This window comes from Fukomys damarensis, unplaced genomic scaffold (assembly GCF_012274545.1).
Source record: "Fukomys damarensis isolate Sample0158 unplaced genomic scaffold, DMR_v1.0_HiC HiC_scaffold_4, whole genome shotgun sequence".
In the NCBI taxonomy this organism is placed as follows: Eukaryota; Metazoa; Chordata; class Mammalia; order Rodentia; family Bathyergidae; genus Fukomys; species Fukomys damarensis.
The window spans coordinates 11,100,500-11,112,734 of NW_022900916.1; the positions used below are offsets into that span (position 1 = coordinate 11,100,500).

Below are 12,235 nucleotides of genomic sequence, written 5' to 3' on the forward strand. Positions count from 1 at the left end.
CTTTCCATGCTTGCTGTGGCAGATACTGCTTTTCACTATCATTCTTTCTCAAAATATCCTCTCAGGCCTTAATTATTCTGGATAAACTAATAACCACATCTGAGTTCTGAGTTTAAATAGCCAGTAAGAATTTTATTGAATTTTTGTTTATAATAATAATCCAAAAATAATTCGTATTTTGAAAACAAGCAGTTATCTCCGAATAACATGCCATGTCACTCCCTGCAGTGAAGTTTTCTTATATGTGATTTTGTGAAGTCTTACAGTTCGTTATAAAATAGGTTCTGTGTATTTTTTGTTTGTGTTAATTCTAGGTATTATGTTCTTGTCACCATTATCACAGCTCCTGTTTTCACATTATACTCTCCAATTGATGGCTCCTATTTACTTCATTTTATTTACTAATTTTTATTAAAAGGTAGTTTATTCAAAACCAGTTACACTATTTAAATTTTCTTTCCCTCGGGGCCCTAAAAAAAAATCACATATGTCATTTGTAAATAGTAATTTTATCTTCACATTTCTGATTTTTATATTTCATGTCTTTTCTGGTATTTCATTATTCAGAATTATTTTGATAATATAATTCTTCACATTGTTACATTTCAGTTTCATATTAATTTACATGTTACTTTTTTAAAAAATCAGACATGAATGTTAATACAATAACTGCTCCAGAGCCTTTTAAGGAAGCATCAGCTATGGTATTTTTTTAAAGCTCTCTCTCTTTCATGCAGTGTTCAGAATTTGTATTGAGATGTCAAAGATCAATAATTTTGAGACTCAGAGAAACCCTAATTCAGCTGTTTTCTTAGATGAGAACTAAGTGTAAAATAAAGATGAAAACTTAAATCTCAGATGCTATATTTCCATCCTCACTTTGGACTTCGTTAGCTCTTGGCAATCATTTTTGCTTACATCAAATGTATTAATTCTAGGATGGTGTTCAAAAGTGACTTATTCCTCTCCAGAGCCTACAGATAGTTCTACCCTGTTTCCTAAGAAATAAATGCAAAAGGTAGGCTAAGAAATAAGATGAAACTTAAGTGAATCATCCACTTGGGCTGGAGCCCAGCCTGGATCTATACAACTACACTGATGTGTTTAAGAGATTATAAAAATAGGGTTTGTTGTCATCAAGTTTTTCATCTGTGGTAAAGATCTGCCTGGCTTGTGATGGTTTCTTCTTGTGAGCAGTAACGTCATGTACGTTCCAGTACAGTAAGATGAAATAAGCATCTTGTTGATAAAAGTTACGAAGGAATGTACTGATCTTCAGCTTATTGGTGTATTGTATACCTGTTTGCTCTTCAGATGAACCAGTTCTTTCAGCCTGCAACAACAGTGATGGTGTTTTCCTCTCTTCTGTCTAGGATGTCTGTGTGAAGGCTTATCTGGCCCTCCGCCATCACACAAATCTCCTGATCATCCTGTTCTCCATGATGCTGATGACAGGGATGCCCCAGTTAACAAGTAAAGAAGATATCGAATATATCCGGGATGCCCTAACAGTTGGGAAAAGTGAGGAGGAGGCTAAAAAGTATTTTCTGGATCAGATTGAAGTTTGTAGAGACAAAGGATGGACTGTGCAGTTTAATTGGTTCCTGCATCTTGTTCTTGGCATCAAACAAGGAGAGAAACACTCAGCCTAATAACTTTGGACTAGAATGAAAACGGCTTTTCAATCAGCATGCCAGGCACCAAAGTTAGAATTAAAATGCAACAGGAAAAAGTGGAAGCTGGCACTTGGGAAATATAGCTCTTTCCCTCGGTGAGCTCTTCAGTGAAGAAAAGAAGCCGGCATTGCTGGTTGTTTGGTGAATATCAGGACTGGGTCTACTTGCAAGTCTGTTTCTTTCCATTTACTTCAGTGATGTTGGAGAATATTCTAAGTTTAAATGCACCGATAACTTCTTTTAGCACCTGACCCTTTGACTGTCTTATTATTGAGTGCTGAAATTCAGATGTTCTTTAGAATAATTGATGACGCTTGTTTTCTTCTGGGTTCACTCTCAATTTTGATTATCTTTGTGTTCTTTAAACTTGTCTTACTTTTCTCTCGTTGCTCAGACAGAATACCTGACACCCAAAGTTAAAGGCAAAAGGTCTGTTTAAGTCACTGTTTGCAGAGGTTTCAGTTCATAATCAGCTGGCTCCATGACAGGGTGGCGTCACAGAAAAGAAACGGTTCATGGCAGTCAGAAGGTAACAAAGCAACAGGGGATGAACACAGCTCTTTCTCTTATTTCTCATCCAGACTACTTAGGGCAGGCAGCACTCACACCCTTAGTCCTAGTGTCCTTCATCCTAGCATTGTGCCGTGAATCAATTCTAGGATCACACACTCTAAATCCAGCCACCTTTGAAAAAGCCGCACCATGACTGCATGAGGCTTTGGGGACCATCTAGACACAGCCATAACAAAACTCTTTGCAGAAAAAAAGATGTAATCACTGTAACTTCTGTCTTATTCCTTAAATGATGCTTCCAAATTCCCTACTCCTACCCTATGCCTGCAGGTTACCAAGTTAGTCTTTTCAGTGTATACTGGAGTTGACCTTTACATACACACACAGGATACTTGGGATTTTGCATAGCGTTACAAATATACAATCTTTGCAGAAAAAGATGCAATCACTGTAACTTCTGTCTTATTCCTTAAATGATGCTTCCAAATTCCCTACTCCTACCCTGTGCCTGCAGGTTACCAAGTTAGTCTTTTCAGTGTATATTGGAGTTGACCTTTACATACACACACAGGATACTTGGGATTTTGCATAGCGTTACAAATATACAACACAGGGCCGGGGTTGTAGCTCAGTGGTTCCGCCGCCTGCCTCATAAGAGCAAGGTTCCAAATTCGAACCCTGGTACCAAACAAACAAATAAATGACTACAACAAATATACAACACAGAGATGAGGCCTTTTATCTCAGCTCTGCCCAGAGAGTGAATTATCCAGTGTAATTCCTGTAACCCTCTCCTCCTCCATCCCCACCCCCAACAGGAACAGGAAGTAATAAAGGGTCTCTTCCATGCCTGTGTATTTTCTCTCCTTCTCCCTCCTTCCTTCTTCCTCAGTTGCCACTCTCCCACAACCCTGTATGGACTTGGGGACTCTTCAAGGACATCTTTATCCTAGAACTCAAAAACTTAGTTGAAAGTCTCTACTCTAGGATGAATAGAATCGTAGGTACATAGTTATAAAGACATTTAATGGATTTTCTTAAGTCTATTATTAAAGGGGACAGTCTAGAAAAAATGAATTAGCTTCCAAATGCCTTAATTAGAAATTTTTAATCTGAACAGGTCTTTCTCTCCTTTTTAATGAAAAATGCTGTTGCCTAAAATCTGTCCCCAGTTCGGAAGAATACTACATGCCCAATCCATGTCTCAGTTAAAGGGACTTTTAAACTTTGACACTTTCCAGATTTCCTAAAAACTGTTGTAGATCTTTCTTTCGAAAATATCTTCATCGAGTAAATATCCTGTCTCTTATTGGAAGTGTTGAGCTACCTTAGGGAGATCATTAAACTATCTGCTATCTCTACCTACTGGTAAGAAGTTACATAGAAGTGACTGTCTTCACGGTGTCTGTGTTTAAGTATAATCTGATGTAAAATATTTGGCTGAGATACCTGTTGGTCTGCTAATGTAGCCCAAGCCTTTCTTTTGGGGTACGCCAAAGTCAAGTGCATTTAACCCTGGCTCGAAACAATTACCAGGGACACCTCTTAAAAATACCCTTGCCTGAGCTCCGAGCAGAGATTGTACCTCTTGGGAGAAGAGGCTTAGACACCAGTACTTCTCTAAGGACTCTGAGGGACTCTAACACGGCCAGGGAAGAAGCCCTGTGTGGCAGGCAGCTCTCCCTCCGCAGAGAATTACTCTTCCTGGGCAACTCTGCCTCCTGTACAGGGGACTGACTACGCCATGTAGTAAAATTTTCTTTCTTTCCATAAATAGAGCTTAGACATTTTATGACATTTCTAGTCTATAATTTCCTACCATTCTTTTAAAGAAAAACAGAAAGAATTATGCTAATTCAGAAGAGGATACTTTTTTTTTAACTGTGTGACTTGTTTAGTAGGTTCAACTTGAGGGTTTGATACATATTGCATTTTTTTTACCCCTCTGCTCCCCTCTCCTCTCCTCTACTGGGACAACCCTCTATTTCTTAAGATGACTTTATTTTGCTCTTTAAACTGTTTATATTTTGGGTCTCTCATATTAGAGATACAGTATGATATTTAACCTTTTCTGACTTATTTTACTTAGCATTACAGTCTCAAGATCCATCTATTTTCTTATAAATGGCTCAAATTTATCCTTCTTTGTGACTGAATAGTACTCCATTGTGTACCTATGCTATATATTCTTTATCCACACATCTGTTTTGGGCATACAAGCCCCTACCATGATTTAACTATTGTGAGTTGTGTGGCTAACACACAGGTATGCATGTGTCACTGTTGTAGGATGACTTTAATTCAAAGGGGATGCTTTAAAGAATAGCCAAGCCAAGCACTGAGGTGTATGCCTGTAATTCCAGCACTCTGGGAGGCTGAGGCAGGAGGATTGCAGATTCCAACCCAACCTGGGCAACTTAGCAAGACCCTGTCTCAAAATAATTTTTTTTTTAATTTAAAAGGTTGAGGATGTAGCTCAATGTGAAGGCCCTGAGTTCAATCCCCAGTCCCCCCAAAAAAGGGCTCCCCAAAAGAATAGCTAAACTCAGATCTTTCACAGATTCTGCTTTTCATTTGAATTGCTGAAGTGATCATCTTGATGATAAAAGAATCACACAGGACTGTATTTATATTTATCTTATTGGTGTATATGCATTCATATTTGTTCTTCAAATGAACCAATTCTTTCATGAAGCTGAAATATGCAGAGAGGTAGAGATATACAATCTTGCATTGAGCTTTATTCTTCTATATTCCAATGAGAATGCAATTTCAATTTACACACTTACAGATAAACAAAAAAATCACCTTTGTGTCTTCCCCCCCTTTACTATTCCCAATGAATTTTATGATCTACACTTTATATATTCTGGAAGTGTTTTAGAACTAGGGTTAGTCTGCTGCTGGGGAACTGCCCACAACTCTTTTTTCAATGCCAAATGAAAACACAGATCACAAGTCAAATAAATCAGGGTGAAGCAACTTTTATGTGTATCCAGGACTGGCCACATTATACGGTGTTCAGTGAAAGATGAAAATGGGAGCCCATTGTTCAAAAATGACTGAGAAACTTGATCTGGTGACAGCAGGGCGTTAAACTGGGTCCAGTGCCCATCTCGGTTGGGGCCCACAGTGTGAGTGACTATGCAGCTGCACACAGGTTTGTGCAACCAGTTCTATGTGTGTCTGGAAAATGGCTTTGGTGCCAAGTTTTGCACCCAGAAGCGTGTCTGCATGAGAATGGATAAAGTCCCCGGTTCAGAATGTTGCTTCAGGTGGAACTGAAATACCTCATCTGTGTGACTGGACGCTGGGGCCTACAACACTGCTCTTGGAGTGGAACTACAGGCAATGAAAGGGGGGAAAGTAGATGTTCTAGACCTAGTCCCGTAGAACTTCATTTGTCTGGCTTTAATGATACTTGGGGGAAAAGGAAGAGCCTGCTGTAGATAAAATATGTCAACCAAAGAAAACTTTTGATTTCTACAAAGATTAACTGTGATAAATACATCTTTTTCAGATGATTTTTAAAAATAACATTAGATACAGGAACTGTATAACCTGATTTGGAAGCTGTTGGTTCTGTAATAATGAAAATGAATTATTTTTCGAAATAAACTCAAAAATTTTAGAAAAGTTTCTGGAGCAAATTCTTATCTTTGGTGTGCTGGGTTTGCTTTTCATGATCATGTAATAAATTAGTACTTATATTTAACAATACAGAGAAAACAAAATAAGTTGGGATTTCTTACAGGTTCTGTTAGCGTTCTTTTGATTTATTTTTCAGTTTCATCCAATCCATAATTCTGCACCCCAAGTTACTATTAACAAAACAAGTGCAAATTAAAATAACTTAAGTTCATTCTCCTGCCATATTAGCAAAGACCTGTACTACCCAGCCCTGGCACTAATGTGAAAGAAAGGGCACTGTGTCGCACACTGAAAGCTTTGGCGAAAATTGATAAATCAATGCATGGCAGTTGGACAACATTTATCAAATTTGGAAGGCCTCCACTTTAACCAAACAAGTCCACATCTATATAAAATCCACATCCATTCTGAAGAACTTATCCTTCAGAAATTATTGCACAAATGTGCAATCACTTATGGTGAGAACTAGTTACCAGCATTCCAGGTGATAATAGTCAGAAACAGCCTAAAAGACCTTCAAAGGGGCGTTGTCAGTTAAATCACATTCATGCAGTGGACTGTAATGAAGGCCCTGAAAAGACAAACCCGAACAAAACGTAGATCTGTAATCCACTGAGGGACGAACAAGGTGGTCACAGCACAGTGTTGCAGTACAATCATATTCGAGTTAAAAGGTAGGCTTGTATATACCCTAAAAAGCTGGGAGGCTGAGGCCAATCTGGGCAGCTTAGAAAGACCTTGTCTCAAAATGAAAAATGAAAAAGGCCTGAGGATGGAGCTCAGTGGTTAGGCACCGCTGGGGTCAAACCCCGGCATCATCCAAAAAAATGGCTTCGAGGATGTATTCACGTCATCCTATTAATAGTGATATGTTTTTATCTTTGTCTTGGGTTTGAGGGAACTTGATTTTCATGATTTGAATTTTTTAATGAGGTAAAATGTAAGTATTTTTATTTGGGGGGGGAAATGTAGTCTTCCTGTTAGTCATATCCTTTAGTTTACATCATCATTCCTCATTAAAAGCTCAGAGATATTTGTTTCTCAAAAGGAAAATAAAAAGACTGTGAACTCAATAATGATCAGACAGTGGTATCAAAGCTATTGTGGGAACTTCGGGGCATAAAAATAACTGTGTTGAAATTTCCTTCAGCACCAGACCCCACCACACTGTGATCTCCCTCAGTGGGAAGCCTCGACTCCTTCACGAGACGGGGCTCTGGGGCTGCTACCTGTTTTCCTGGGCTCTGCAAACTTCCTGCAGCCCTGTGGCCATAATGAGCTCTCAGCTCACATTTGAGGTCCCCCCTGGGAAGTGCAAAAAAGCCTGTCTCTCTCGGGAATGTCAGCCTTTTCTAAGCGTTCACTCATTAGCTGGAGCAAGTGAGCCTCTCTGCTGCTTTGATGAGAATGCCCCTTCTAGGAGTGAGTCCTGAGCTTTCCACTTGCCCTTGGCCCTCTGGCTTGGAAGATGTAGTACTGACAGGGACATCCAAAAGAATGCAGAGTCCATTTGCAGCACCACCGCTGCAAGTCTGTGCCTCTCCCAGCAGATGAGCAGTCTTCCGAGACTTCAACAGAGTCTTTCCATTATACTTAAAGGTTCAAATAGGTTCCTACTGTCTGAAGAGTTCCATCCACCGTTACCCCCACTATTTACAGTTATGGCTGAACAGTGCCTTCTATCACCATATACAAATGTGTATGGTGGCCAAAGCTGTACTGAGCCCCAGTACCCCTTCTCCCAGCACACACACACACACACACACACACACACACACACACACACACACACACTGCACCTTTCCTTTACATAATCACTAAGTCTCCGTTTTACAAAACCACCACCCTGTGACTCCTGAGGGTTTCTCCTGAGAAAATCCCCTGGCCACAGACCACTGCCAAACCCCTGACTTCTCCCTGCCTCTACTCGGTTCAGTCCTTGCTTTAAGAAAGCAGAGAAGACAATTCCTCTGCTCTGAAGCAACTCCTTGCTCGGATTTTAATTGCTCAAAGGACATCTGTATTCAGAACGTGGGTTGGTTGTCTTGACTCCTACCTCAGAGACTTACAAAATCTTGGAAGAAATGCAGAGTAAACACATATGGCTGTGCACACGGATGGACCTTCAGCCAGCAACTGGGAGACAATGCATTTTAGAATCTGAGAAAGATGACATCAGAGCAGTTTAGAATCAAGGGCGGTTAAATGACACCCCAAATCCAAGTGCTAATAATCACCTAAATAAGTTGTTTAATTTTGCTGTGCTTCAGTTCTTTCCTCTGTAAACTAGAGAGGACAGCAGTACCTACTTTATAGAATTGCTGTGCAGATTAAATGAAATAATAAAAGTGAAACATTAAGTAGGCCCAGTGTCTGGCCTAAAGTTAGTGCTCAATTATTTTTTTCCTTTGCAAGGAAATCAAAAGTTCAATGGCTGCCTCACTGGAGTGTGACTTTTAGGAGCACTTTAAAGTAAGGAAATCTTAATGATTTCCTAGTATGGTATCATCATCCCAGTAGGATTTCAAAGGAAAAACAATTTCCATTTTCTGTCAACATCTGATAAGAGAAATCTTCTAAATAGTACTCTTCTTTGATGAGCTATTATAATCAATATAAATTAGCTCCTAGGTTCTGGGACTGAAGAAAATCAGAAAATCTAGAATGAATTGATAATACTAACTCTGATTTGTGCTTTTTTTGCTGGGGCAGTACCTGGGATCGAACTCAGAACCTTGCGCTTACAAGGCAGGCACAGCACCACTGAGCTAAATTCCCAGCCCTCTGGTTTGCTTTTTAAAATCTTTTGTTTGTTTCTTTTGTTTTGTTTTCTGAGACCAGGTCTCACTATGTAGTTCAGGCTGGCCTCAAACTCAATATGTAGCCCAGGATGGCCTTGAACTCATGGCAATCCTCCTGCCTCAGCCTCCTGAGTGCTAGGATTACAGGTGAGAGCCACCATGCCCAGCTGCTTTTTTTTTCAAAGCACCTTTATTGAAGGTCAATTTCTATAAACTTTGCCAATTTGTAAATGTATGTGCAATTTTGAGTTTTAATAGATGCATATGCCCATGTATTTATTACTATAATCATGATAACAATTCCATCACTCAGAAGGTTCTCCTATGCCTATTTGTGGTAAATTCTCTCCCACCTCTCTTAACCCCTATATAAACCACTGAAATGCTATCAGTAGAGTTTTACCTTTTTGTAGAATTTCATTTCAGTGGACTCATGCAGCACATTACCCTTTAGGCTTGGCTTCTTTCACATAGCATAATGCTTTTGCAACTCATCCATGTTGCCTAAATAAAATATAATTTAGGAAGACAGCTTAGCTGCTGTTCACTCTAGAATCAAATACCAACTTTTATTCTTAATTGTCTTGTGGGACCCTGACCTCTGTGTAGCCCCTAGTTAGTCAGCATATAGCAATGCAAAACAGTGTGTGGGAGCCTGGTACAGGTAAACAAGACAGTGACTCAAGGCCTCGCCAGAACAGAACACCCCGAGGTCTAGAGATGATCAACGTAAGAGACCAGTTGTGCCCTACACCCGACCCCCTGAGATAGATAGCAGAAAACTGACCCCTGGCCCACTGGCTGTGCGCGCCATCCTCTCCCCCTTGCCCTTAAAAGGTGCGCAAACCCCTGAGCTGGCACCTCTCTGAGCTACTTGGCTCCGGGAGTGCCGTCTGGCCAGACTAATAAAGGTCTGTTTACCAACAAGCCTGGCGTGTTCCTTCCTGGATGACTCTCGTTCCTCCATCGAGCTCCCGGAGCCTCGCTGAGCTATAGATCCCAGCATCTTGGGGCCCTCTGGGCTGTTCAAGGCTCCCGGAAGTAAGGCCCTGGGTCTTGCATGCGATGGCTAAAGGACTCAGCATTGTGAAGGTCCTTTCGGCTGTTCACGCTCCTCGGAGTGGAAGTGAGACTTTAGGTCTTACTGTCTGCTCTCTGTGGCAATCTATGCAATGGCTCCTGCTTTATCTTATCAGTAGTGACGCCTTTATTACTCTTATTTCGTTGCTGTTTATACAAGGTGATAAGAACTTTCCTTTCCTCTGGTTTTGAAATAGTGCAGGGCCAGCAGAGGCAAGGGCTCGGGGACAGTTGACATCAGCAGAGAGCCCTAAAGAGATCGTCTGGAGCAATGTTTCTCAAATGTTAATGTGCACGTGACCCCCAGGGATGCAGACTCGGCTCTGTGGGTCTGGGATGAGGCCGGAAAGTCTGATTTCCAACAACCTCCTAGGTGAAGCCAAGGCTACCGGTTCCAGGCTCCATGGGACAGAGAGCAGATGTTATCGTGAGTGAGGAAGGTCATACAAACAAGGAGGCTCAGAACACCCCGGCCTGTGCTTGAGAAACGCTGCTAGGCACGTGAATTTTCATCTTCTGTGATGAGGTACATATACACCTGCTTCATCTATCATCTCTGGTTTTATACGCCAAGTGAGAATTACAGTATCCATCTCTGTAGCAGGTAGATCTCTCCTACGGTCCCCCATGATCACTGCCTTCAAGACTGAGTGCGCTGACCTTTGTCCCCCCCGTAGTCCAATGTAACAATTGATTGGTCCCAAGGTCCGTCACTTAGCAGACCCTGACCATCCCTTGTCCTTCCCTTTCCCCTAGTAAGTTATTGCCCAGATGCCCTCCCGTTTTCTTTTACCACGGCTTCCTGGTTCTATCAGTAAAAATTCTTAGAGTCTTCAGTGTGCTGCTGTCTTTATGAGACTTGAGCACACTGAGGCATCTCCATTAAAGGCAGCCCCTCTGGGTCCCCTTGGAACTTGGATTGGACCCTGACTCCAAGTATTCTTTCATCTGCTGCACTGTGCCACTGTTATTAACTGCAACATCTATGGAGGAACCTGTGGGCCAGAGAAGTCTTCTGGCATCTACACAAAAGCCAGCAACATATCAGTGCACGGGGACCTGTGTCTTTCAGGAGGAGCCTTGTGAAAGATCCTGAACCAGAGGACCCAAGCAAGCCATGCCTGTATTCCTGATCCCTGGAAATGATGGGATAATAAATACGGTAGTTTGGCACCACTAAGTTTGGAGGTAATTTGTTAGGTAGCAAGAGTTGTTTTGAAAATTAAAGAAGACAGAGTAATTGATGTATGCAAAAGAACTTAGCACAGTGCCCAGAAGAGAGTAGTTGCTTGGAAATATCAGTCACTCTAAAAACACCACAGTCACAACCATCATCAGGATTTATAAACAGTAACCTAGGAATAATCCATGTACATAAACTCTGCTAGTTTCGGCTTGTTGAAAAATCTTCAGGTCAAAAGGCCTGACTTATACACAGAAGCACAAAGACAATTAAAAGTCTATTTGTAGACATGTAGACAATCTCACTTTTGTCTAACTATATTCCATACAACCTCACTTTTGTAAGATTGTTTTTCCTAGATTTTAGAGCTGGACCGTGTACCCAGCAGGCACTTGGATGATGATGGTGGTGGTGGTGGTGGTGATGATGGGAGAAAAGGAGCTCCCACTGAGCCCTGTTTTATAAAATGGTGACCCCACTTTTTCTTACTCCCCTCTTCTTCTTTCTAGTTTTTCCAAAGGTGCAAGTTCAGTGGCAGGTGTCAAATCTAATGGAAGCCATCAGGAACCAGAAACCAGTCCCCAACTCGGAGCTGCCACTCTTAACGAGAAAAAGACGATGAGCAACATTCAAACTCCTCTCCTGCCTGCAGAGCTACAGGCCGTGCTTTCACTCTAGCCTGCATTTAGATTTCAGCCAATGCCCCACAGGTCACTCAAAGGCATCTGGAACTGGATGGGAGCTAAGAGGTGGTAGTGAAGGGTGAAAAGTCACAGATGTGAGCATTGAAATTGGTAATCGAAACCCATATGAAAATAAGCATGGAAACCCCTGAGACCAAACCCTCTCTATTCAGCAACCCTTTGTTCAGTGTTACTATGTGTAAGACACTCGGCTGTGCCAGTGACCATGGAAATATCCACACTAGTCAAGCACAGTCTGGTGGAGGGATCAGGTACACTCACACCTGACTCTACTGAAGGAAAAGCCGGCCAAATCATCACCTACTGATGCCTGCATGGGAGGTGGGACCAGAGATATAGACCAGCTGGTGACTAAGAAGACAAGACAGGATGGTATGCATTATAATAGGAATTTACACAAAGAGCCAAGAAAATATAAGGCAGCAAGAGTTTGTTCTAATGAACCATGAAAAGCACCTAGAGAAGGTAACATTTGAGTTAGTTCTTGATGTATGAATAAGATTTCAACACGTAGTCTGAGCATTCCAGATGGGGTGAGGGTGGACATGGTTAAGACAAAGGCAACACTGAGTAAAAATACAAAGTGAGTCAGGAAATACAATGGCAGGAATATCTGCTGAGTGGCAA

The 12,235-nt window shown here is 41.3% G+C and overlaps 1 protein-coding gene and 1 long non-coding RNA gene across 2 annotated transcripts in view; one reads left to right on the plus strand and one right to left on the minus strand.

Annotated features, from left to right (window-relative positions):
• Positions 1–2,607, plus strand: part of Pik3cg (phosphatidylinositol-4,5-bisphosphate 3-kinase catalytic subunit gamma) — a 31,453-nt gene extending 28,846 nt beyond the window's left edge. The window contains 1 exon segment of the mRNA XM_019208928.2: positions 1,374–2,607. Within this exon segment, the coding sequence (XP_019064473.1) occupies positions 1,374–1,652 (279 nt within the window). The 3' untranslated portion in view covers positions 1,653–2,607.
• A 5,030-nt stretch (positions 2,608–7,637) lies between these two features.
• LOC104869040 lies at positions 7,638–9,784 on the minus strand. Its single transcript, XR_782174.1, has 3 exons — positions 9,563–9,784; positions 9,045–9,145; positions 7,638–8,000 (listed from the first exon to the last, which is right to left on the minus strand). It is a non-coding gene; the product is annotated as an uncharacterized LOC104869040 (long non-coding RNA).
• Between the last annotated feature and the right edge of the window lie 2,451 nt (positions 9,785–12,235).